Consider the following 25,471-nt stretch of genomic DNA (forward strand, 5'->3'; position numbering starts at 1 on the left):
TTTGATGTCATTAAACTACGTACCAGTCTATTTCTAATATGAAGGAAAACTTTCTGAGTCTGTGGCGGACCACCAGAAACATCAGGAAAACAAGCAGCTTCCGTAGATGTCAACTTATCAAATGGAAGACGACTTTGAAATGCTGCCCCTTCCAATCCATTAAGTAATTCTTTTACTACAATCAAATGCTTAAATTAGAATTTTGTCTACAATGTTCTGCTACAAAATAGTACGTACCGTGAGGATCTTCGTGATCACTGTCTTGATCATCTTCTTCTTTTACTTCAATTTTTGGTGCTGAGGATGTAGGGACAGATTGTGATATACCTGTGTCAGAATCTTTTTTTACCTCTGGCACAACTTTTTTTTCTGGTGTTACAAGGCCAGGTTTAGACTTCTCCGATGTATCTGAAGCATTTTCATCTTCCAATTGATTATACTTCTCTTCCATTTCTCTATACTCCACCTATGTGTAGGTATGAACATATCACAAATATCAAGAGAATAATATTCAACTATAAATCTTTTTCTAAGCAAAACTTTATTTAGAATACACAAATCTATCTTAACATATAGGTTAAAAGTTTCTACAGCTTTTTATGAATTAAAAGTTGCATAAAGTACTTTTATTTAAATTTACGGGTGACATATTCGACTGTTATTACAAAAGTATAAATTTATGATTGTTGTCGAGATAAGTTAAATAACAAATAACGTGTCTAACCAAAACATAACCTATGCTGCTTATTTACAGTACAATATCACTTAATGTAAACGCGCACAAATTGTCTTCCACGCAAAAACTTGTATCTTCCAATATCATTATATGAAGAAATATGGGAAAACAAACACCTGATTCACGTTATAGTACACATGTAAAACAATCGGTTTATTAATCGTACATCACACAGCACCTTTCATAAGGATATCTTCAATAACAAATAATATTAAGTGCGGTAGAGTAGAATAACAAAACAAACCTTCGCTCTTTTCCTTCGACTCATGTCGCTGCTATTTAGTACTTTTTCTACCAAACGTAATCACTGTTGTGCGTAATCACACAGGTTTGTTTTGACTCTTCAAACCGGCGGCACATACAATTATGAAATCCAGAGACTATAGATAATATAGAAGAGCATGACCCATAGAACTACTGTTTGTCGCTGACATCTGTATTCAACAATGTCTACTGTATGGTGACTGATACAAATCCTTCTAATAGCTGAAATCATATAGTACAACATTCCTTTCGTTTTTTTATGATGCAATATTTTTCTTACATAATACGTAATAACCACTAATCGTCGAGTCATGCTACAAGATCAACTATCATATTTTGAATAAATTTCATTCGTTACCTGTTGCGAATTTTTTTTCGCCATCTATCGGAATATCTACACTTTACTGCTCGAAAGACTGTACTATACACGAATTCTATACCTGTATTGTAAACAATAATAAATAGCGTAAAATAATTGCAAAGTGTTCTATGATTAACTGTAACAACTCACTGATACATTGTACACTTGGGTTACGCTTGTAACCCAGAACTTCAGTAATATTCCCATTGTGTTTTTAAGAATAAAAAAGCAATGTCAATCTATGTAAGATTGTAAGAAAATCTATTTCTTTCTGTTTTTAATATGTTATTGCGATACACTTTTAGTTTCAGACATTAAAAAGATTAACATCTGCTGTATTTCAAAGTACTAAATATCAAAGTAGACCACTCTTTTACTGGCTTGTGGTTATATTTAATAGGTATTATATTATTCAATAGACATTAAAACAGTGCTGATTGATTTTATGTATGAAATTAATAGTTCAAATATAAGAAGTTGTCTTTTTAAGAGTTGATGTTGAACGTGTAAAACAAGTTGGTCCAGATCGTGCATGTGCAGAATGGCTTTTAAAAAATGGAGCATTTGTTAGGTGGAAAAATTTTTCTGAGCTTTTAACTGATTATAATGCTATACCATCCGGTAAGAATTATTACATTGAAGCTGTTGAAGCAAATAACGCTGGGATATGTGATGTAGGATTTCGACATTTTGGTCAGTCGTATAATTAATTCCTTGACGTGAAATAAATTAAAGTGAAATAAAAATAATCATAATTATTCATTGGATTGTTAACTTAGACGGATGCAAGCATATAAAAGATATAAAATTTCAAAGTTGTAAATATCTTAATAATAATGCTATGTCATATTTATCACTCCTTCAAGATACATTAACTAATTTAGAAATTATAAGCTGTAAAAGTATCGATGATGATGGTCTACGTGAGTTGAAACAACTGAAGTATGTGATATGTATACATAAAAATAAAAAAAAAAAAATATATAAAACAAGATATAAAACTGCTGATACTTTAATATTTCAGAAATTTAAAACAATTGACAATTAAAGGATTATCATATATTTTGAATAGCGATGCTATTTATAAGGAACTTACTGAAGCTTTACCCAATTGTAAAATCAATCTTGAGTAAATAATTTATAGTTTAATATTAATTGTAAAATTACGTTTGATAAGTATTGAAAAATGTGTAATCGTGAAATGTAAAAAATAAAAAATAAATATTATTGCGTATCGATTTCTTTGGTACAATCAATTGCAATTCATTATCGTAATAAATCGTTTCGAATAAGACGCAATATTTTAAAGAAATTCTTACCTCGATATGACAGATACAGTTTTGCGGCTTTTCATTTCTCTTTTACGCGTTTGCAATAAAATATTTAGATAAGAATTTCAAAAATAGGAATGCATACGTCAAATCGACATATTCAATTTACCGGAAGTGGCGGAAATTGAACTGCGTAGATAAACGGTTTTATTTCCCGCCAAAATTTGATCCCGTCACATTGGTCATACTGATTTGTCAAATTGTAACAATTTGAAAAGTGTAGTACTTGAATACGTGATACTTTTAACATTGAATAGTGTCATTTGTGGTTTAATTTTTGTAAATAGTGAAAATATGCCGCAAGAAATGAATATTTTGCGCTGTTCTTCGTGCAACATTTATCAGGTAATCACTAATGCGTCATAAATTGCTATTGCGACGTAATTGGATTATCCGACGTACGATATGTTTACATTACAGGTCCACATAGTAAAGAAAGCGAAGAAATGGCAATGTAAAATATGTAATTTCAAGCAGACGTTCAAACAGGTCAGTTAATTCTATTTATGATTGAAAAATTCTACCTTCAATGTCTATTATAATATATCACCAAATGAGTGTCACGATATAGTCATGAAACAGTGGGTGTGCAAGGTGTAGTAGATAATTACAATTTTTAGGCATATTTTAAAGGCTCAGGGAAAGATTGTCGTGCTTTTGTTCAAAAATTAAATCTTGCGAAAGAACACGAGATTCAGGAAAGTGCATCTTTTAATCAGTACAATAATATTAATGACAACTATGCAAATACTTGTTCTGAAGAGTCAAACTTAAAAGTAACTGAAAGTAAATGGGCAAAATATTTGGATACAGCAGAGGAGATTGAATTTAATAATTTCAAAGCTTCAAGTAGTAAAAGTACTAATTATGAAGACAATGACACAACGTATCTCAGTAATGATAATGCAACATATAAAAACTCACAGAACGAATACACAAACGTAAATCATAAATCTTCCTTAGAAAATATCATTGAAGAAGATTATGCCTTTGATAATGAGGAAAGATATGATAATTCTATACCGGAGGAAATAAATACTGTGTCATATGTTGATAACAATAGTAAAGTTAAAAATATCAGTGAAACTAAATGTGCAAATAATATTTTTGATGACAATGAAGATTTTGATCTCTCTATTGATTTCTAAGTTTTTAAGTCTTCTATCTTCTAAATATACTTCTCTGTAACAATTCTTATCCCTTCGTGTAAAGAAGAACTAAAAGCTATAAAGAATATTGTGATAATTTTTTAACATCATTTATTTTTATATCCTCTCTTTGTTATTCAAAGATTTGTTTACTTCCTAACTTACGCTTATGGTATATCAATTAAAAATTTGGGCAGTATTTATTTATTTATTTCACATGATTTAAATACATTGCTTTAGCTTCAAAATCTTGAAGATATTCTCAGAACACTAACTGAGAACCTAGTACATAACACAGACATATATTTGTAAAAAAATAAAATGCTAATGGAGACAATTATCTAGTTATTACATAGTAACATATTATATTTAATATTTAAATTGTAATTAATTCGCAAGATTTGTAAAAGAACAAATATTGTCTAAAACTCTTGTATACTTGTCGAAGCAGATGTATAATTGAATTTCACTCCTTGTTTATATTATATTATTCTTATGACAGCGTATGCATCCATCAGCATTCGATTTTTTTAAATTTTTTCATAACAGAGACTGTTGGGTGTGGCAGTCACAAAAGTTTCCATACTGCTCCTAGTAAGACAGGAAATTGCGCAGAATAAATGGTGCCAAAAATTGCTTTTTGTTGTGCGTTTCAGTTCGTAGTCACGAATTCGAGTTTCAATTGCTCTCTAACGCGATAGACGAACTCTCAGATCCTTCTCTCCCCTTAGACAATCTATTGCCTGTAAAGCTACTGGTATCAATTATTCACTTCGCAAAGAAGTGTCTTTTACTAGTTTCGGATAATCGAAAATTTTAAAATTGCTCTAAATCTCGTTAGGCAAGTATCGTTTTATTCGAGTTATTCGCTTCTTGTATAAAGAGACCTAAAGAGACGAGTAGTAAATAAATTATTATAAAAAATATCGGCTATTAAGTAGAAAAAAAAAAAAAAAGGATCGTTTAGATCGTTCCCGATTGTTAATCACGCGTGAAAACGGTATATTATACGCGATACGCGTCCAATCAGTCGCAATAATTTTCGCCGTGAAAAGTATAGCATTAAAAATATACACGGTGTACTCGTTCGAGCAGCGCGAGTCTAATTAATGGAATCTGAACGTTTTCAATTAAATATCACGTAATCGTTCTCAATTAAATATCACTAAATAAATTACGTTATTAAATGCATCGCGAAATTAATATACATCTAAGGCAGTACTTTCACGCATCCTTCGATGATTTGTTCAAAGAGAAACGAACCATAATTATCAGTACTGATGTCGATGTCGACGATAATTCACCGCGTCCTGGTGATGTCTCCAACTACTCTGCCAGCTTCTGCTTCGTCTGTTCCAAACACTGCTTTAGAAGGGAATAACAGTTCGATATGATGGAAGGAAATCGTTATCGTCGCTTTCGTATACTGCTAAACGCAAGAACCAAACTTTCGATCAAAGGATTACTTACTTTTGTAACTTTTTTCGCCTCTTATTCGGCGGACTACTGAGCTCGCTTTCGCGAATAATTTGTAACGTCGACGGTACGAACATATCCTCTGGAAAACGCAACGGCATAAAATAAACCAACGATCCTCTAATATTTTCTCTCACGCGTTATCAGCCGAACATACCGAAGGAATTAGCGTATTTCCTCTTTGAGATGAACCTTTGATGCTGTTGCGGTTGAGGCAACGCCTCCTTTGCACCCCCAACCGTGCAATCCCTTGTCCCTTTGCAACCCTTCAAATGTTCCAATTGATCATGAAGATAGGAACGTTCCGGAATCGTCAAGGTTGAAAGCCTATTCCACTGTTCGAAGGGATCTAAACAGAGAGGACGAAGGACATGAAACGAAGCAATTTCCTTTACCAGGCCCAATTTACGCGCGTGAACGACTGTACTCACCGATCCTCAGATTGTAATAAGTGATCAAACCGGTAGTAAACTCGCAGTAAAGGAAATTGTGTGTCGCGTTAATGGTACGAATGCAGGAATACGTATTATTGTTGGCATTCATGCAAAAACAGAATGGACCTGCGCTCCATAACGGAGCGGTGCGCCAGTGGTCGTTGTCGTGCTCGAAGCAGTTCATCTTCTCCGTTAAACACTCCTTTTCGAGCTTGGCTTTCTTTCTCAGCTTCCTTTCCTTCTTCTTCAAACGTTCTTCCTTCAGCCTTCTTCTTTCCTCCCGCGCGATCTCCTTTTCGTCCTTTTTCGTGTAAAAGTCAGGCTCGCAGTAGCATTTATGGCGAGCTTCCAGAGAACTGTTTAGTATCGGTGGTAGCCGACGGTTGTTATTCGCTATGTCTATTATATCTGTCGCGAAAGAGACACTTTCAATCAGCCTCGGGTTAAAATGGAATCCAATAAATCGTGTATCGTATATAATAACTGACCTTGCCTGTTCCTTCTGTCCGGGGACTCCAGGATGGTCACGTCGATCCTAGAAGGTCCCAGGTTGGTTGTTCTGTTCTTCTGGATCTTTGGAAACTTTCTAGTTGGTGGGATGATTACCGGTGTAGTTACAGGTGTCGTTGGCACAGTGGTGGTAGTCGGGAACGTTGTCCTGAAACGAGCTTCATTCGTCCTGGTGAACAGAGGAGTCGTCCTTTGTGCCACTGTTGTCTCTCCTAGACTAGACGTTTCTGACCCCGTTGACAGTATCGTTTGCAAGCCTGTCCCCATTGTAGTTTCTTTGGTAATGTCGTTCGTGACGGTACTAGGAGTTTCCCTCTGAATCGTAGTTTCCCTCATTGTCGTAGTTGCAATAGTCGTATACTTGGTTGGGTGATATTGATGCCTCTGATTTGCAGTGCTCTGCGTAGTTACGGTTGTCTCGATCGTCTCGCTCACGTTTACCAGCGCAATCTCGTCGTGTACACTGTTCGTCAAAATAGTACTGTTTCGTCGATGATGTTGAATTTTCCTGCGCTTCGGTGGCTTGTCATCCTCGACCTCCGTTCTGTTATTAACGGGTCCCTTCTGACGACGAGGGATCTTCTTTGGTTTGGAAGTCGTCGACAACGTGGTCGAAGTGGGTTCAGTCGTGGTGATCGTATCGATATCGGTATTACCCGCGACCGTAACGATAAACTTAGGTTTCACTGTGGTATCCGTAAATGCAGTCGCATCCTCCGTGACTTGGTTATGTTTCATGGTAGAACGAACGGTAGTCGTTACGGTAGGATTAACCGTACTGGTGTGATCGTGTTTCTTGTGATGTCGATTCACATGGTTCTTCGGAGGGTGGTGATGCGGTTTGTGAGGTTCCTCCGTACTCTTGGATCCATCCTCCGGATCACGCATGACGTGAGGTCGCTTGGTCATCAAGTGACGGCGAATATCCTGAAATTACACCACGTTATTTTCTTAGTAAACGAAGCAATTATTCTTGACACTCACTTTTAAAGTTTCCAATTGCATTCTCATTTCCTTGATCTGTTGTACAATTTCTCGCCTCGAAATTCTCCATTCTTTTGGATCCTGATACACCGTTTCGGAGCAATTTACCCCTCCTTGTGGAAGAACCGAACATTTCGGCGGGAACGTCCTTCTCGGTTCCGACTGGCGTGCTTGAGTCGCCTAAGCGTGGAAACAAAAATTACACGTTCATTCGTGATGCAATTTTTGATAAATTTTCTTAACTAGAAGCACCTTCAAGTCGTCCAGTTCCTCCTCGATGCTCTCCATGATCTTTGTCACGTGTTCCACGGTGTCTTTCTTCGTGACGCTTCTTCGTATCCTTCTGTGCCTCCTCACCACGTCCTGGACATTCAGTCGACCTTTCACCACCTTATCCAAGTTGGGATCAAAGTCTTCCACCGAGTACTCCGATTCATTTAAATTGTCGAACTGGAGTGCATCGTCCCGTGTCGTTCGGTTATCAAACCTATCCCTAAAAGCGTATCCATCACCATGAAAGAGCCGTGGCTTATCCAACGAGGTATCGAAGACTTTCTAAACTTTCGTACCTAAGGATCAAGTTTACGTAGTCCCTCCTCACGTCTTCGGCGAGGCTATTCAGTTCCTGGAAGAAGTCCTCATCGTCCTCCTCGTCGATGGCACGCCGGTCCCGGTCACCGTCATTATACTCATCATCGTCCCTGTCGATATCTCGAATAGCATCTTCGCTGGCCGCCGCGTCTGACACGTCTCGTTTGCCTGAGAAAAATCGTGAACGATGATCTCTTCTCTGATTAGGAATCATAAATTTCAAAGTTCCGTTCCTATTAACCGGCAAAGATCCTAGTCGATAAAGGACGAGGACTCGACTGATATTTATTTCGATCGTAAAAGCGTAAGAACGAGAACATACTCCTGACACGCGATAAACGTTCGAACAATGGAGGGCTATATTCCTTATGTTTCGAATCCCTGCGACGCTTTCTTTGTTCCTTCTGAAATATACGGCAAAGTCGTGGCTGTCGGAATACCACTGGTTGACAAACGAAAGCAAATAATACCTCGTCTAGCAAAATATCTGGCTACGTCTGCCGTCCTTCTGTCCCTGCCGAAGCTATATCGATGTCCATCGTAATCATTCGACTCCAGCCTGGTATAAACAACGCCGTTCGGCGTGAAACAGGCACATTTCTTCGATATCCTCGGCGGAGGTGCCACGTATTTGCATTTATGCCTCCTCCATCGATGACCGTCCCTCTCGCAGCGCCATTTTTGTCCCGGAATGCAGTTCATCTGCACTTCCGGCCGCGAGCACTCGAAGGCCAAGCGCTCGTGCTTGGTCGAAAAGGACGAATGAACAGGATGAACCCTGTTATCCAGATGTGGATCAGAGTCTGAAAGGAGATGGCCGTTGTACAGTTATACGCCGTTAATTCCCTTGGATCTTGTTTGGCTAGGAATATTCACTTTCCTGGGCCGAGCGCTTTACGGTCACAATTGAGAACCCCATTGGAAGGGAACGAAAACGACAAGCGGAGATTTTATGATGGAAACTCGCACACGCGGGGCAATAAAATAGGATTAAAGCTTGATCGTTGCGTAAATCCCGAGTAGCGAAACTCGACAAGATTTACGTCCGAACGCAGAGGGATTCGACCCCTTTTTAGCGCGATAATCCAGGTCGGCTGAATAAGAATTCATTTAAGTTAACCGCGGGCTTCAATTACGCCGGTTTGAATCTCGGGACGTAGCCGTTGAAGAAGTTTCTTCGCTGTTTTTTCCGTGTCGCGAGATACAGCGGCTGTCGAAACTAATTAAAACTTTACGCTTCGAGGTCTCAGGGAAGCCCGAAGCCTGTCCAGCTTCGAGGAATATCGATCTTAATCACCGTAGTAATTGCCCTTGCCGATGACTTAATTAAGGCGATCAAATTGCGCGCAGGGTATAAGGACACGCGATGAGAGCTGTTCCCCCCGATTTATTCGCGGGTTTGATAGTTTTGTCCGAATTCTCCGCGAATTGCCGAAACGATGATGCTGTAAACCAGTGGTTGGAGTAATTTATTCATTGAGGGATCGGATCATAATGCGAGATTGCAGCTCTCCAAGCGGAGAGCAATTTTATTGCCGCGAAAAGGTCAGCGCAAAGTGTTACGCTTCCCTGCAGGGGAAACCGCGTCCCGAATAGGGAAAGGCTACATAAAGAGCAAGGATTACGATTCGATGATCCGCGATAAAAACAGCCAAGTATCTTACTCGAGTCGTCGATGATCGAATCTTCGAAATCCTCGTCCTCGGAGATGTCCTGGTCGCTGCCAGTGTCGTTCTCCAAGAATCGGTGCTCCAGCTCGTGCTCCGTCTCTGGATCAGCCACGTTGTCCTCCTCCTCTTCCGGTGGCACGTTTGACTGCTGCTTGGTCAACGTCCGGTTCTGCTTCCTCGCTTCTCGTGCCTTCGATTCCGCGATCGATTCCGGGGTTTCCCGGCGTCCGGAAGACTCGATCAGAAACGTATCCGGCCACTTAAACTTTGATCTTCGCCCGTGTTTACTGCAACGCGGAATTCCTTCTTGAAAAATCAGGGTCACGGGATTTCCATGGTAATAGACTTTTTCGTTCGGTTTATTTTCGTTCCGACGATATTAATCCTCGTTCATCGCGGTAATTTACTTGTCGACCTACGATTCGCGTGTGTATAGCGAAAAATTGGCAATATACTCACTTCTGAAAAAGTTTCTTGAAAGAACGACCGTCCATCTGCGGCGGCGTCTCGACGCCGGCTATGTCCAGGAACGTCGGCGCCAAGTCGATGTTCAAAACTATGTCGTCTACTCTGCAACGTCATATAGATGCTTTATCGTAATCCAATATTGCAGCTCAACCCCTCGGGGTAAATACCGGGCCGGTAAAGTCGCTGCGAATATTCTGATATCTCGTCCCACGAATTTCCCTCCCTTTCATCTCCTCTATCGTATTACGGATCTTTGATTTTTCGTTAATACCCAATTTCGAACGTCTATATGGTCTGAGAAAATACGTCGCGAGTTTGTTCGTAACGTTCCTCCGTGTCTCGTTAATATTCGTCGGAACGTACGCCACGCTCAGCAAATTTTCGTCTCTCGAGATCGTTTGGTAGTTGTCGCAGACCACTGGGCTCCACTCGAGGTCAGTCATAACGTGGCTTGTGCAAACAACTGATAAAAAGACCGCAACGATGGCCTCCAGACGAGTGATCTACCAGTCATAATATTTGCTCCATCGAACCAAACAATTTTACCCTCTGACATTTCGCTCGCTCATCGCGAGAACTGCCAACGTCCTCGTCAAACGCTTCCACCCCCTTCGTTTAACAGAGGTCGGTCTACGGGAAACCTCGTCGCATCCCTGGGAAAACTATATTTCCCTCGCGATATGCTTTTTTAAAATCGTGCACGAACTCCTTCCGCCTCGTGGCAGAGACCAAGCGCCGTTTATTAAATCCAGAAGGGATTGCACGCGGAAGCGGGCTCGCGCGATGGCGTGGCATTAATCTAACGGCCATGTTTATAAGAGACGCGGCAGCAGTGCTTCAATTTATACGCGAATGGTCGAGGGTTCGCGTTCACACGGCAGTTTGGCAACGCAAAACTGTGAGCCGTCTCGTCAGTTAGCGAACTGTCTGTTCCTCGTCCTCTCCTCGCGCAGTTTGCCCGGATAATTTATCGTCTTGGAGGCTGCTGCAACCGTAATTCCAGAAGACGACCAGACAACGGCCACTTACGCGAGTATTAGCGTTCTGTTTATCACGTGCGAAAGTTTACCGTGACTCACAGCGTGCCGTCCAATGGGCAAAACTCGAAGTTCGTAATACGCGAGGTATCTTCGCCGAACCACGCCATTTTTCCCGAAAAAATTCGCCATTCCGAGATCAAGGTGCTTTCGTTTTGCGTTTATTCCAAAATTACGGAGGAACGTTTCGCGAGAGTTGGAATTTAAAAAATTGGCGAGAGACTTTATACCGGAGGAATATAAAGTTAGGAATTTTGTCCCGGATATCCATGTACCGGATATCGCGCGGTATCGCGGATTTTAAGGTTATGTACGCGACGATGGCACGCGTAAACGCGGCGTTTGCTCGGGGAATGCAGTAACACGCGATTGCCGTGCTCATCGACCGAAATTATTTCGCGTGCTTTGTTGCTTTCGCTCTTCTGGGTGCCAATTTACGAGGTAACGGTACCATTCGAACGCCACATTCTGGCCGCGAACACTGTTTAAACGTTTACGATATTGTTGCACGGAGAGAACGGTCGATACGCGAGGATTGCTGGAGGATAAAAGGAAACGGCAGGGCTAAGGTTCAGAAAGCATAAACGGTCAGACACGCGTCCCGCTGTAAATCTTTCCCACTTCACGCCTCCTCTTCGCGCGCTCAACCGACTCATGATGGCTCGTTTATTTGTCCTACTTGTAACTACCTACGAAGATACACTTCCCGGCACGACGTGGGTCCGGGAACCGGGGACGGCAGCAGCAGCGCTGCCTACGTGGAAGGAAAATAATCGTAACGCGATGCTTACATGGTGCCTGGCTCGATCCCGGGTCCTCTGATCAAAAATGGCACCCTGACATCGAACTCGAACGGGAAACTCTTCCCTTTGATCAGGCCAAATTGTCCCAGATGGTAACCGTGATCGGACGTGTAGATGATGTACGTGTTGTCCAGCTCCCCCAGTTCTTTCAGTTCTTGGTAAATCTGTTAACAAGCGGACGCATAAAAATAAACGACCTTTCCGACGAAACGGCGCTCGTCCTCTTGACGCGTCCGTGGCAAGAGGTTCAATTAATACGTGTCTGCGGAAACGTGGCTAAACGCGTGAATCACCCGTACCCGGTCCACCGCGTCGTCCACGCTCTGCAGCGTCTGTAGCCTCTTGGTCATCAGGAGATCCGTGAATTGTTTGTGAATCGGTTGCATCTTCTGCGTCACCTGTAGGATCCATTGCTTGTCTGGATTCGGCGCGTAGTCGTAAGCCGGGGTGCTGAAACACGAAGGAAAAATCCTCATCGATATCGTCGAGCTCGACGAATTCGTCGATCGGACTCGCGCAGCTTATAAGCTGGGATTCGCTGGCTTGGACCGGGAGTGCCCGGACGAATCGATGCCTGTTAGCCGATTAAGTGGCTCGCGTTGGCTCCTGTAACTAGGATTCAAGCGCGCACGTTTCTCGACGGAATCCGAGCCGGCTAGGCGAAATTGAATTAATCTCGAGTATCCAACGAGCCGCGAGAGTTCGATGCAACGAGTAGGTGAAACGCGATGGACCCTCGAGACACCGTATCCTCTCCTCCTTTCTCTTCCTCTTTCCACCTAGCTCTTCACCAATTACGCGAGACACGAAATTATGGGTAATTGGCCCTTCACCTTCCTCCGCGTCCTTCAGGAACGCTCGGCTCGAACGTGCTGGATCTTTGTCTTACCGTTGGTGGACCATCATCGTGCGAGACGCGGGAACAGGTTTACCGGGCCGGTCGTTCGGAATTTCATAGACAACTAACGCGGATAGTCCGGGTAGGTGGAAAATTCGATATGTCGTAACTTTCCTATCCGATCCACGTACTTATTATAGATTGTTAAACGTCCATTCTTGCGATATTAAAAGAGGAAGGCCGTTTAATCGAATTCCGCAGCTCCGCCCCCTAATTCCGAATTAATTCCCGTGAAATGAAATTGAGACTTCAGCGAAGAAGCGGCCGGCAGAGAAAGAGGGTAAGAAAGATCGGGGAGAAGCATGTCGACGGTGCATGAAAACGAGCGTTTCGCGTGCGCAATGACTACCCGGTACCTTATAACGCGAATCCCGTGGAATCTCGTTTCGCTTCCGGCGAGACCGTGCTGAATTTTCGCGAAAAACGAACGAGAGGTGCATCGCCTAACGCGATCATCGCGATACCGATGCAACCTGCTCGTTGAATTAACGTTCCAACGGGAATCCGACTACCGCCGCGATAAATTCGAATGGAAACGCCCCCCTCCTATGAACGAGACATAAAGAAACGGGGTACATATATACAGATATAGAAACGGATCGTTTCACCAAACAACGAACAATTCCGCGAAAGGTGAAGAAAGCTGGAGGAAATTCGAAGCGGGGTAGACGAATCTAGGAGTGGTTGCAGCGGTTAAAGAGGGACACGATTCGCGTTAATTTCGTCGGATACCCTTTTCGTTCGCAGACCCGCTGCCACGAGCAGCCCATCAAGCGAATGCCGCCGCTTTATGCGAATTTAAAATAAAGCTCGCAATCTGACGGTAGCTCCCGAACGAAGAATATCGTCGTCCGTCCCGCTGCAGAACCCACCCCCTGCGACCCCCTCGGCGGTCTACGCCCGTGTATATTTCGTCTGGACTTCTTAATTGCGGCCTATTCTGCGTGCACCGGCTCGCCACGGCCACTTAACTTTCCCGCGAGACACTCCACGATTATATTTGCACCCAGACACGTGCCCCCGCACCACCTACCCTTCTCGCGGGCACGCGCGCGCGCGCGTATCCCTGAAATCCTCGCGCGGGTTTGTCTCCGAGCGTGCATCTCTCGCGCTCGTGCACAGTTCGAAAAACCGGCTGTCGTTGCACGCGCTGGTACGCTAATCGACCGCTTCCCAGGTTAATTATAGACCGAGTAACCGAGGACAATCGATTCATTCATGCGATCCCTCGGTGCTATTCCTTCGTGCCATTTTCGCTCTCCTTGCGAATCGCGTCGACTCGTTCGAGATTCCATCAACGATGATCGAAAGGTTGAATTTCGAAACGGAATTCTCGAATTTTTTTTATCGCGTGTGCAAGCTTGTCGGAGGGATATACAAAAGCCGTTACGTCTTCTGTCAATTTCCACTTGGCTCCCGCCCACTTGGTTAGCACTTCGTTATGTTTAAAGCTGCAGTGTCCGCCATCGAGAAAGCCGCGTTTCTTTTCAAAAGAGGATAATAGGGAAAGTGGATATCGACTATTCGAACGTTCAATGGTTCCCTGTGTTTCGCGGATCGTTGCTTTCACTGCATGAACCGCTATAGGCGCAACGTTTCGTTCTTTGCATATGCTATAATGGAGTTTAAACCTCCGTTCCGATACGAGCGCGATCGATGCGAGTTTCTCTTCCACCGTCGATATCGGTATTTTCTTTCATCGCTCTTCCAACCACGCTGCTCTTTGGTCGCGAAATCGTAAATATCTGACGCCTGCGATGTTACCAGAGATCGGATCCACGAAAAATTACGAACATTTGAATACGCCTCCGCGATATCGATATCGCGGAGTATCTTCCTCGCGCGCATCGCGGGGATGATCCCATCGGGACGACTCGGAGTGGCAAGGTCGCAAAGACATTCGCCTCCGAAGTGAACCTTCGCGAGGTTCCGAAAGTATCGAGGGTAGTCGATATCGGGGGGCGCTCGAAATGCCTGTCGGGAAACCCCGGCAAGCAGGAAAGCAGGCCACGTACGTCGAAGGAAGACGAGTAGCCGTTGGTAATAGTGTCCATTGAAGAGTTGGCTTTCTCTTTTACTCGTTTTAACGATGACCGGTAGAAAGGAGGCTGGCCGAGGAACGAAGCACGCGTCGAATCACAAGGGATCGATTGTCGGGCCGTTGCGAATGCACGCGCCTCGATTGACTCGTACAAATAACCGAGCTACGCTGCCCCGATCAGCCATCGTCTCGATCGACATATTTCACGCTGCTGCACTATTAACGATCTAAGACGCCATCGAATCGGAGCCATCTATCTCTGTCCGTTCGATTCTTCCGTTTTCTCGTTTACTCGTCCCGAAGCGACTCGCTCGAGCGGCTCGTTGCAACCTCCGCTCGCCGATCTCGTCGGCCAGCGATCCCACCGATTAAGCGTACGTAGCGTCGCCTCGTATTTACCCACGTCTCGTTAATCAATTCCAACACTATCGGTACCCCGTAATCGCGAAATCTACGCAGATATAACTACGTGGAAGTCGTCACCGTGGCGCACGAACGAACGACCGATCGATCGTGACCGCGTTCTTTCCATCGACGGAAGAACACGTAACCGGGGAAAGGTGCACACCTGGGCAGTCCGATTTCTTTCTTCCCTATAACGTAGAGACAAGGGCAAGATCGCTCCTATCCCCTTTAATAACCGGCATTGCGGCATAAATTTCGATCGCTAATTACTCGGACGATAAATTCCGATTATCTGATCGGTGGCGATATTAACGGGGCTGGTGGCGTTTGGTTGGAATTAAAACAGAGCCCGCGGCGGAACACCGCGACGCAACCGCGCTTGATACGAGCTAAATCTCTGATAAACTCCGTGCCCGCGCCGTTGCCCTCGGATTAGTTACGGTGAAAGGGTGCTGTCAAAATATAAGCGTGCTCGTAATCGCTCGATAACCGCTCGTGTCCGCGCGTGTACCACGGCCCCCCCTGAAACGGCACCGGGGCCATTAACGCGAAACGTCGCGACCAGATCCGAGCAGATTGGCCGTAATAATCGCTGGCGAACGTCACGGACCACGTGGAATCGAAGACAAACCACCAGTTGATCCGTTCGCGCGTCCTCTCGATGGCGATGCTTATCCGTCCGTCTATCGGAGAGCTTTTTCTCCATCCCGGATTGGTCATCGACTCGGTCTGGGTCGAGCGTGGGTTAAGCCTCTTTCCGTACTCGGAATCTCGGAATTGGTGCGTCTCTCGTTTCCCCTGCGAACGTCTCGACGATCGACTATAAGGTGCTTTGCTCTTGTTAGCCCTGGATTTAGATTGCATTAGTTAGGCTAGCCCATCGAAAAGTGCACACGTCACTCGGCGTGCTTCGTTTATCTTGACCTCGTTGGCACGAGAGAACTTTGGAAGATTGATTCGCTCCGAATGGATAGACGTTCCGATTAAAGCAGCTTTCTCCCTGGGTCATTGACGTTTTCTTTGTTAATGGGCTGACGCGTTGTACTCGTCCTCCCTCGTTACGCGCCGCGGGAAGGAAGGAGAAAAAAACAGGCCGTGTATTTCTTTAAATCCTACCAGCTGCTCTCGGTGTGCTCGTTAAGTCTCGATTCCTCCGCTCTCTTTCTTCATTTAATCGAATTCCCAGTGGACCCCGGATAAGGTTTCCCCGGGTTCCGTTTGACAGCGTAGGAGACGACGCTCGTTTCCACCACGAGTAAATTGCATTTCGTCCGTTCCCCGTGCCCGATGAAAACCAGCCCTGCTCTCGATTTCAATCGAGCCTCGATCGATACGCTCTCTGGGTGTCCCGGTAAGGCGGTCGCTTATCAGATGTTGCATAAAGCAGATAAGAATGCCACGGAGCTCGTAAAAGTAAATTGTGACCGATCAGCTCGCGAAACGCGCCACGATTGTGTCACTCCACCTGTCACAATGGAATCACGGCTCGTTGGTATCTGTTGCACGATCAACCGGCATTGTTAACACGTTCCGAGTACTATACACGAGCCGTTTAACAGCGCGCGCTGAATTCTCCGCTCGCGTTACTCGATATTCCAGAACATATACAAGCATCGAGCTGTGGAAAAGTTGCGCGAGTTCTTTGCGAGTAAGCAAATCGGTCTTGTAAATAATCGTTAGTTGCCCGTCGACGTGGCACGAATGACACGGAGCGTTATTGCACAACCATCGCCTTTAATATTCGCGGGCTCGAATCGAGAAATTTACGGCAGTCACGACACGGAAGAGTATCCGTCGCGGACAATAACCGCCGCGCGGAAGCGTGGTACCGTGTTACCGTGGAATAAGACGAGCAAGAAGAAGCTGGAAGCGGAGCGGAGAATGGGAAAACTCGATCGGGAAATGAACGAAGTCGCAAAGCCGATTTCCCGCCGATTGTCGCAGGGATCCCTCTCGATCTGGGAAAAAGATATTAATTCGAGCGAAAGGAGCGGCTGCTTAAGGGCAGGCATCGAGTTAAAAGCGTCGTGAAAGCGCGTAATTGCGCGTGCTGTGGTGCACGCGTTAATTTCGCTGCATCCCACCAGCTCTCTCCTACTCTCCCTTTGTCTCGTTCTCTCGATTGGCTTTTGAACAACGCGACAAGAGAATGGCGTGATGCACGAGCATGGAATTAAAACCCCGGTTATGGAATTAAACGACCAGCCTCGCCCCCGTGACTCCTCTAAACGGCACCGACGTCGGCCTGCGTTATGGATCGCGTTTAATTATAATTTACGCTCGATCCCGATTCCGCGACCACGTCGAAGGCATTTCTCAGTTGGGAAAGAAAATATCCGTCTGGCGAACGCGTATCGTGGACCGATGTCCCATTGCAATTTGCGAGAGAACGGAACGAGCGTCGGCACACAGCAACGTTGCAAGAATAGAATTCTCCCGCGATACGAATTTACGAGGCTTAATTTCAATCCGGGCAAATTGTTCGCGTTCACTCGCGTACACACCGCGCGGCGTTCCGAGCGACCGTATTCAGCCGTGTACCAACGTTTGTTCTTTTCGGCGCTTTAATTGCACGGGAGGGGGGAGGGGGGGTGGAACGAACAACGAGGATGACGAACGACGGAATCGAGCCCGTGGTTCCAAATCCGAAGTAGTATCGGCCGCGACGACCCCGGCGCATTGTGCTACGAAATCCAGCCAGTGAATCGTTCTGTCGCGGCCAGACGGCGTCGTTGCTCCTTTTTCTCCCCCAGGGGGTGGCAAAGGAGAGATATCTAAGCACGACAGACGACCGCATCGCGCTAGGTAACGAACTGCGCGCATACGCCGAGACAAAAACGCGGATAGGGAACGCCAAGAGGACACAACGACGCTTTATAAGCACCGTGCTTTTTCTTCGCCGGCCATAATAGCCTGGATCGAATCCCCGCGAGAATTCCAGCTAGCCAAGGGTACGCGCGCGTACCCACGCGTTCGCAGACTATACGCGTGTATAAGGCAGGATCGAAGAATAGAAACGGTATCCACCCGCGTGGCTCAGGGTATCCCATGGCAGAGTGGTGGAAGTAGAAGGAAGATCCCTTTTAGAATCGATGCTGACGGGAACAGCGATCCGACAAAAATACAGCGTACAATGAGGCAATCTGTAGTCCCCCGTTGACAAAAGATCCCTCGCGAAAACGTCACGCGTTTCTCTCCTCCTCGTCGCCGTCTGAATCGCGTACGAGTCGCAGGTACGCTCGCGTCCGGCCAACGTGGTGAGAGACGAGGAGAGAAACGTGGAGAGAAACGCGAAGAGAAACGGGAAGGCGAGTGAAAAGGAGGAGGAGTGTCGAAACTGGCAGAGCCGAGGACAGAGACAAAGAATATGTTTTTTTTTCCTCGCTGAACAGAGACAGGTGAATATAATACCTGCATCGTGGAGGTACAATAACGGGCGTTGTCCAGAGGGGCGAGACGAGACTACCAAGAGGGGTGCACGTTTTTAGTGCTTTTCATCGTGCACACTGCACCCCGTCTAGGGCACTCCATCACGCGACGATGACACCGTGGCTGCAGTTATCTATCCGGTTGTCTAGTCTAGAGTGCCTCCGTGTCTCTCGTTTTTCGCCTCCACCTTCGGTTCCGTACCCCGTCCCTGCCGCCCCTTTACACTCTGTTAAATCGTCCACCGACTGTTCACTCCCGCGAATTCACCCCCGTTCTTTCGCCTTTTCGTCCACGTCCTCGTTACCGTTGTTTCGCCGTTGTTTCAACGTTGTTTCAACGTTGTTTCACCGTTGCACCCGTTACGAATATTGCCTATCCGGCGCGTGTATTCTCCGTTGGAACGACGTCTGAATGGGCAACAGCTTGAGGAAACTTGCACGCCGGACGTGGAATGGCTGGCGCTCGCGTGCACGCGCTCGGTCGTTCGGAGAAACAGCTCTTATTGTCAGGAAGCGCGTGTATGGTGGCGTCGACGTCTATGGCACGGTCGCGCGTCATCGCGAATGAAAATGCGTCACGTCGAGCGGAATTGTAAGAGCAAGGGTACCCATCGAGATCGAGCAACGTCGAATAGTTTCTTTTACCTAGCTTCCGCGATACTCGTCGCGCGTCGCTATCCACCGTGAATTATTCTACCGAGGATTTCAAGGATTCCGGGGGATCCAACGCGTCATGTATCCCGAGATCGCCTCTTCTCTCCGCGAGGCTTTAACATCGGCCGCTTTAACAGTCCAACTTGTCATCTCGTAATCCGATAAGACCGATGGTAAGATCGTTGAGATCTCTATGCGGAAAATTGCAAATCGCCGCCTACGCGAGCTGCGCGATTTAACGCGTCGAAAGGATTATCGTTATCGTATATCTCTAGAGCTCGACGCGACGATAGAGTCTCGGAGCGATACCGTGGAAAAGAAGGCAAATCGCGATCACCGGGAATCTCCGTGGAGAGCCGAGCTCTGCCTGAACGAGAGAGGCAAACGGACGAGGGATTTTCGACCCGTCGAGGTACCCGCGAGTCTCGCGTGCGTTTCATCCCCCTGTCGCGAGGGAGGGAAAAAAATAGAGAAGCCGCATGGCGTTAATTGAAACTAGAGAGTGGAAAGGACCGAGTGGCCGTAATTGGCAAACAATTTTCCGATCCGTAGTTAACGAACTGACCTAGATCTATCCGGCCGGTTCGGTAACGAAGGCAAACAGGAATGACAAAGTTGGACGGTACTTACTGGTGGGTTGTGACGTTGAAGAAGAGGTGCGAGAACTGCGGGGCCGAGTCCTCCGGTCCGTGCGGCGCCGGGAAGCTCGCGACCAACATCACCGGCTTCCGGGCGAAATTGTGTTTGCTCTGCCGGAGAAAAGCCACGCTGTCGTTCGCTATCAGGTCCGGGTAATAGTCCTTGCTGTACTCGAAGCCGTGCTTTATCTTCTTCCCGTTCATGTTCACGCTGTAGTTGTAGTACCGTGAATTCATTATGAGACCGCCCCATTCCCGCCATCCGGGCGGTATGTACGAGCCGTTGTACTTGTTCAGATACTTGCCGAAGTACCCTGAAACGTGTGTTTGCGATAACGTGGATTAAATTCGAGCCAGCGATTCTAGACATCGAGAGTCGAGAGAAAGAGAGAGAAGGAGAGAGTAAGAGGGAGACTGATTTCTCAGAATCGATCTTCTACGTCGCGTCGATCGATTCGCGATCATCGATTCGTTGTTCTTTGTTCCCACTGCTGGCGTGCAAACGCATGGTCTGTTTGTTTGCCGAGGATCGAGCGTGTTTGACAAAAAGGACGAATCAGAGTGTTGCCGTCGAGTGAGTAATGATCACGAGGCGTGGCGAGCTCGTTTCAGCCGGGGCTTAATGAAAGAAAGATCTCTAACCCTGACTATCGCGATAGTAATTAATGTGCTATGGACACGCTCGGTTCGTCGCAGGAACTGACTCATGTAACAGATCGATTACCCTGCCTGACGTTTTGCTTTTATTCCGCCCCATACTCGAATCGAAAAGTACGATTAGCCGTACGGAACCCACCGTGTTCGATCGATCGATTACGAACCTAACTTTCTCGTGCCTCCGACTTTCTACTTCTCGCGCGAAAACACAACCTCCTTGAGCAGCGTGTCGGCTGAAAGAAAGGAGCCACGCTCGTGCCTACGAATGCATCTCACGCGGTATTCCCGCGACTTCCGCTTAACCCCTTTGCCCTACGACCACGAGTCAGACTCGTGGCGAGGAATTTGGGCCATAAACGAAAGCCACGAGTCTGACTCGTGGCGAGGAATTTGGGCCATAAACGAAAGCCACGAGTCTGTCTCGTGGCGAGGAATTTGCGTCATTAACAATACGCAGGAGTCGAAGTTGTGGTACTTCCTTGCGCCGAAATATACATCTCATAAGAAGTATACATGTAGGAATAGTAGGTTTGAGAGTGATTGCAAAGGAACCCTTGGGCCTGTCTAGCTGGTGACGGACAATAAACAGCAACCTAGGGTTCAGACCAAATGTTTAGAGTGACGTCTGAAATGCGCGCGAAAGGTCGAGTGACCGTGTGCAAGGATCGGATGAACAGGATATTTATGACTGTATGGAATGCAAGCGAAGAGCGAAAGACGCCTGAGTGTTCAGGTTACGTGACCCATCGAGAGCGAGGCTATGAGAAATGAGGGTACAAGGGCTGTCCTAGGACAGTCCAGTCGACGAGAGTTCTATACGAGGTTTGGAAGACAGTCCTGTCGTTGACAGTCGGTTAGAGTCGAGTCCTTCACGAATCTTGAAGAAGAGTCGATGTGTGAGTGAATTGCGTGATCACAGCTCAGTTATTAGTCTAATCCTTTAGTTTCTACTTTACTCCTAAGTCTCTTTAACTCGTAATAAAAATATTGCAATTAAACAACGCCTTTTATTCCCTATATTCGCCAATCAAAGTAATCCCCTACGTACATTTTGCTCAAGTTCGGGCACACGGTTGAACAGCTGAATGACTCGGCGTGCGACCGATCTTCTTGTTCGCCATAGCTCGCGCAATCGGGAGATAAGGCGCAGGCCAAAGAGTTAAACAACGGCTTGAAACACCTGGGATAACGAAATTCTCGGTTTCCCACGGACTCCTGCAACCCCGCGGTGCCAGCAGGAGAAATTTCCGAGCTTTTCCTCTCGTTGGGTCGCGATAAATCAAAAGGCAATCCCATTTTCCGCCAACCCCCTAACCCTGGACGTACAGACACGTTGGTCTAGATTCATCTCGGGGGCAATGTTGAATTATTCATATGGGCGCCATCGAATAATTAATTCAAAAGTACCACGCCGTCCCTTTCGTGGGAGCCGCCGCGGCGTTTACATACCTGTAGCCGCTTCGCTATCGAACAGCCTATAAGCGGGGCTTATTTATAACAGTTGCACGAAGAAGGGAGCTGCTTCGTGGACGGGACAACTTTTTGCCGGGCCAGGACCACCGAGCTGGGCCAATCGCATTACTCTCGTTTTGCGTTAACCGATGACATCTCAATAAAGGACCGCCTTGTCGACTAAATATAAAGAACAGTAAATCTTCCCGAAACGGACGGATGGTAGCCGCGTCTCCGAGCGGAAATTCCGCGCGCGTCCTCTTCGACGACCTTTCGTTACCGTTCGTGCCCCGCGATTCCACGCGAACACGGACACTCGGAACGGTCACTGACATCGCGATAGAATCCGCTGCTCTGTGTCTGGCCTTTATCGAGATATTTCATTAACGCTGCCGGGATCGGCCGGTTCGAGAAATTTTAACTCCTTCCGCTAATAAGGATTGTCGTTTACGACTCGTCGACCACGAAGGAATTTCTCCTCGCTTCTTCGTCTACCCGTAAGGGGCCTAGTAGGAAGCCCGGCGCGACGGCCGCAGCGCTAAAAGGGGAAGGAAGAACATTTCAATTTCAGATGGCAGGGATGGTTTTAAAAACGAGTCGACTGCGGATCACGCGAGCTGACGTTTCCTGCGGTGTGTCAGGGAAAAAAAGGACGTTCGAGCGGATGTTCGACCTGGTTTCTTCGACACACGAGCCAGCGGGCAAGGCGGTGAGGAGAGAAAAAAGTAGTTTGCGGATTAATTAGCAACGTCGTTTGAAAAAGTTCGCTCGATCGTCGCGGACTGATACCGTCGGGATACTTTTTGAAAGCGAGACGCGTTTCTCACGGAACAGGTTTAAAGGATCACGCTGATCGGGCTGAAAAATTTGCATAAGCTACTATTGCCCAGGCCTGGTATCGGCCTCGTTCTTACGATTGCGCTTTAATTATCGATAATTCCGACTGCTCGTAACTGCGTCGAGGAACCCCGTGTGACATCTAGACCCGTCTCTTCCGTAATCGAATTAATCGTCCTGGGACCACGATCTGAATCTGGTGCGAAGCTTCCTTGCCTTCAGGAATCGAGTATCGCTGATAATTCTTAACTCTAGGACTGATCTAGGATTGAATTATACCCTCTGTACGTGTCCACGTCGATTTTTTCCCTTCGATTACTCCGGTTCTATCGCGATCGATACCACGTATCCCGGGGTCATTGCCATCCTCTCTTTCCAGCGTACTTTACGCGACACTGACTTAGCGCCGAACTAAAAATACCTGAATACATAGGGGCAGCCATAAATATCAATTAGATTCTTATCGCGCGATGCGGCATATGCGGGGAACGTTGATCACAATAATGATCAGCCAGCTGGTAACGAGTCTAATTGCAGCCCCATCATCCCGATTAATCACTGTCATCGTGCGCTCTCCTACTTATAGCGACATCCCTTAAAAAATTCCATTGGTCGAAGAGCTTCCATCGTTCCTATATTCTCTTCTCGTCTCTGCTGTTTGCAATTTCGAATTTCCAACCGCGCCATCCGCGACAGGGCTGTCTTCCGTTTCGACACCTCGGATAGAGACGTGTCACGATCGTTGACGCGAGTTTTTCGCGAGTTTTCGCCACGCGAAGGGAAATTCCTGGCGTAGTTCCGCGACTCCACGCGGTTTCGTACCTTTCGCACACGCGGCTGATCCTTTTCGCGAATTCGTCCCTTCGCTGGCCCATATTCCCGCCCACACGGCCGTGTATATCCGCTGCATCGATCGCAGCGACCGCTCTGCCGTTCTCTCCCCGCCGGATGTTCGTTTTGTTTGCCCGAAGAGAAGAGAACTCGGAGCCTCGACTGGCGCCAGGATATCACGGTTCCTCCGGCTCGTCCTTTTGTCCCGCTTTGTCGGACAGACCGATCGACCGACCCCCGGCCGACTATGTCCCGGCTTTTTACGATCAAACGCCGTTCAGGCCCGTCTGGCTATTATTTTTCCATTTTTACCCGCGGTTTGCGCGCTTTGCAGCGACCACAGCGCTCCGTTGCATCACCGCTGCCTTTCAGCCTGCGTTCGAGAAGCAACAGGTAACGTCGCGCTATGCCTCGTACTAGAATTGCCCCACTTTCTTCTACCTTTCGTGCATTCCGCGCAGATTCTAGGACCGTTTGCCCATTTTCCACAGTGAACAGACGTCCCGCTTTGCTCGTTACGCTTCGAACGTCAGCCATTATCGAGGTCGCGAGAAGAGAACGAGATCGAGATCGTGTCATCGTGACAAGGTTACCCGAATCTCGCGCCAAGGTCGTGTCGTCGGTGGTTAAGCTCGCTTGAAGGTCACGGGGTTCGCGTTATCGATCGTCGGGGTCGTTTGACGGTCACGCGGAGGTCATTACAAGCGCTATCACTGACTATCAAGGTCGTGTAATTGTCATTCGACGTTGTCCAAGCTGGTTCCGAAATAAGTACACGAGACGCTGTAGAATGCGAACGTCTGTGTAGTGGTAGCGGTGTATAGCTCTCTATAGTTAATGACAAAAGAATTTCAATGAGCGAGAGACGAGGAACCCCGGGTCTAAAGACGCTGTACAAAAGCCCGCGTTCGCTGGTGCTCCAGTTAGATCAGATTAGCTGCAAGCAACGCGGTTCATAAATCCGATAGCAGCAGGTTGAAGCTCCTCTATAACAGCGTCGGTGGTATATCGGAAGAAGCTTCTGGGTTCGTTGCACGTCTCGGCCTGACGTCGTCGTCGTCGTCGTCATTTCGGATTCCCGTCACGAAAGCGGCCCAACGTGTTCGGGACGGGCGAATTAGCGAACGGTACCGGCGGAATTAGCAAGGCTAAGTTGCGCGCGGCTATATTCGGCACATCGCGATGAACCAAATCGCTAATAGGTCTTCTCCCAATTATTTCGGCCGGCTGTTTCGTGCGCCGGGGGTATTAACCCCCTTTCGGCCAGGTTGGCCCGTCCGTCGAACGCTCGCGTGTCGGCCCGTGCCCCGTTTCTAGGATTTTCGAACGTCGCGCGGACGATTTAAAGGTGCATCGCATGCACCCAGCGCGGGCCGGGTTTAACGAGCTCGTAAAAAGGGACCGCATAACAAATAGCGACTCTGCATCGGACGCACAAATCACCCGTTATTACGAGAAAATTTCGTGATCACGGCCGGTTCGCGACGAATAAAAATATAGGAATAAGAGGGGGATGATGGACACGCGAGAGGCTCGTTCGAGCAGCGAGCATCTTCGAAAAATGCTCGCACCGCTGGTTCTAGGAAGCGCGAAACCAGTCAGAGGATGTTGCGTCCTCGGACTGTTTGCTCTTCGGATTCATGGGCCCTCGACAAATATTACGAGCGTCGTAGGTGTGCGGCGAGGAATTATCGTTGGGAGCTTCTCGGAAGAGTCTGCGAGCGGACCAACCTGTCGTAATTGAAAAGCACCGCATTAGCGCGTAATTACCCCTTTCACGACGCGTACCTAACTCCCCCCCCCCCCCCCCCCCCCCC

At 46.8% G+C, this 25,471-nt stretch overlaps 4 protein-coding genes across 6 annotated transcripts in view; 2 read left to right on the forward strand and 2 right to left on the reverse strand.

Annotated features, from left to right (window-relative positions):
- The window catches only part of Su(var)3-3 (lysine-specific histone demethylase Su(var)3-3), a 94,702-nt gene extending 93,533 nt beyond the window's left edge, over positions 1–1,169 (reverse strand). The window contains exons 1-3 of the mRNA XM_017902361.1: positions 981–1,169; positions 238–466; positions 24–175 (exon numbers count right to left, since the gene is read on the reverse strand). Of these exons, the coding sequence (XP_017757850.1) occupies positions 24–175; positions 238–466; positions 981–1,004 (405 nt within the window). The 5' untranslated portion in view covers positions 1,005–1,169. The remainder of the gene's footprint in view (positions 1–23; positions 176–237; positions 467–980) is intronic.
- Positions 1,170–1,588: 419 nt separating this feature from the next.
- LOC108549115 (ATP synthase subunit s, mitochondrial) lies at positions 1,589–2,494 on the forward strand. The gene is made up of 5 exons (XM_017902362.1): positions 1,589–1,604; positions 1,667–1,761; positions 1,852–2,054; positions 2,141–2,303; positions 2,386–2,494. The coding sequence occupies exons 1-5, from the start codon at positions 1,593–1,595 to the stop codon at positions 2,492–2,494; spliced, it is 582 nt and encodes a 193-aa protein (XP_017757851.1). The 5' UTR covers positions 1,589–1,592.
- A 412-nt stretch (positions 2,495–2,906) lies between these two features.
- Positions 2,907–3,840, forward strand: LOC108549118 (UPF0544 protein C5orf45). The gene is made up of 3 exons (XM_017902365.1): positions 2,907–3,037; positions 3,113–3,181; positions 3,313–3,840. The coding sequence occupies exons 1-3, from the start codon at positions 2,987–2,989 to the stop codon at positions 3,838–3,840; spliced, it is 648 nt and encodes a 215-aa protein (XP_017757854.1). The 5' UTR covers positions 2,907–2,986.
- Positions 3,841–4,773: 933 nt separating this feature from the next.
- Positions 4,774–25,471, reverse strand: part of Sulf1 (Extracellular sulfatase Sulf1) — a 72,268-nt gene continuing 51,570 nt past the window's right edge. For 2 of the 3 annotated variants that reach the window (XM_017902379.1, XM_017902380.1), the window contains exons 4-17: positions 19,870–20,191; positions 12,113–12,263; positions 11,802–11,977; positions 9,965–10,075; positions 9,500–9,792; positions 8,306–8,638; positions 7,814–8,003; positions 7,497–7,737; positions 7,245–7,424; positions 6,239–7,187; positions 5,748–6,158; positions 5,474–5,665; positions 5,311–5,398; positions 4,774–5,205 (exon numbers count right to left, since the gene is read on the reverse strand). In XM_017902379.1, the coding sequence (XP_017757868.1) occupies positions 5,112–5,205; positions 5,311–5,398; positions 5,474–5,665; positions 5,748–6,158; positions 6,239–7,187; positions 7,245–7,424; positions 7,497–7,737; positions 7,814–8,003; positions 8,306–8,638; positions 9,500–9,792; positions 9,965–10,075; positions 11,802–11,977; positions 12,113–12,263; positions 19,870–20,191 (3,731 nt within the window). In that variant the 3' untranslated portion in view covers positions 4,774–5,111. The remainder of the gene's footprint in view (positions 5,206–5,310; positions 5,399–5,473; positions 5,666–5,747; positions 6,159–6,238; positions 7,188–7,244; positions 7,425–7,496; positions 7,738–7,813; positions 8,004–8,305; positions 8,639–9,499; positions 9,793–9,964; positions 10,076–11,801; positions 11,978–12,112; positions 12,264–19,869; positions 20,192–25,471) is intronic. The other variant, XM_017902382.1, reaches the window with a different exon arrangement.

The sequence above is a fragment of the Eufriesea mexicana genome, unplaced genomic scaffold (assembly GCF_001483705.2).
Source record: "Eufriesea mexicana isolate 0111107269 unplaced genomic scaffold, ASM148370v2 scaffold1808, whole genome shotgun sequence".
Lineage (NCBI taxonomy): Eukaryota > Metazoa > Arthropoda > Insecta > Hymenoptera > Apidae > Eufriesea > Eufriesea mexicana.

What these genes read in the sequence shown, in the direction of transcription:
- LOC108549118 (XM_017902365.1), top strand. Translation starts at nt 2,987, where the DNA reads ATGCCGCAAGAAATGAATATTTTGCGCTGTTCTTCGTGCAACATTTAT. An exon ending in CTTCGTGCAACATTTATCAG is followed by an intron (nt 3,038 to 3,112) that starts GTAATCACTAAT and finishes TTTACATTACAG; the next exon opens with GTCCACATAGTAAAGAAAGC. An exon ending in TCAAGCAGACGTTCAAACAG is followed by an intron (nt 3,182 to 3,312) that starts GTCAGTTAATTC and finishes TACAATTTTTAG; the next exon opens with GCATATTTTAAAGGCTCAGG.
- LOC108549115 (XM_017902362.1), top strand. An exon ending in TGTAGGATTTCGACATTTTG is followed by an intron (nt 2,055 to 2,140) that starts GTCAGTCGTATA and finishes TTGTTAACTTAG; the next exon opens with ACGGATGCAAGCATATAAAA. An exon ending in CGTGAGTTGAAACAACTGAA is followed by an intron (nt 2,304 to 2,385) that starts GTATGTGATATG and finishes TTAATATTTCAG; the next exon opens with AAATTTAAAACAATTGACAA.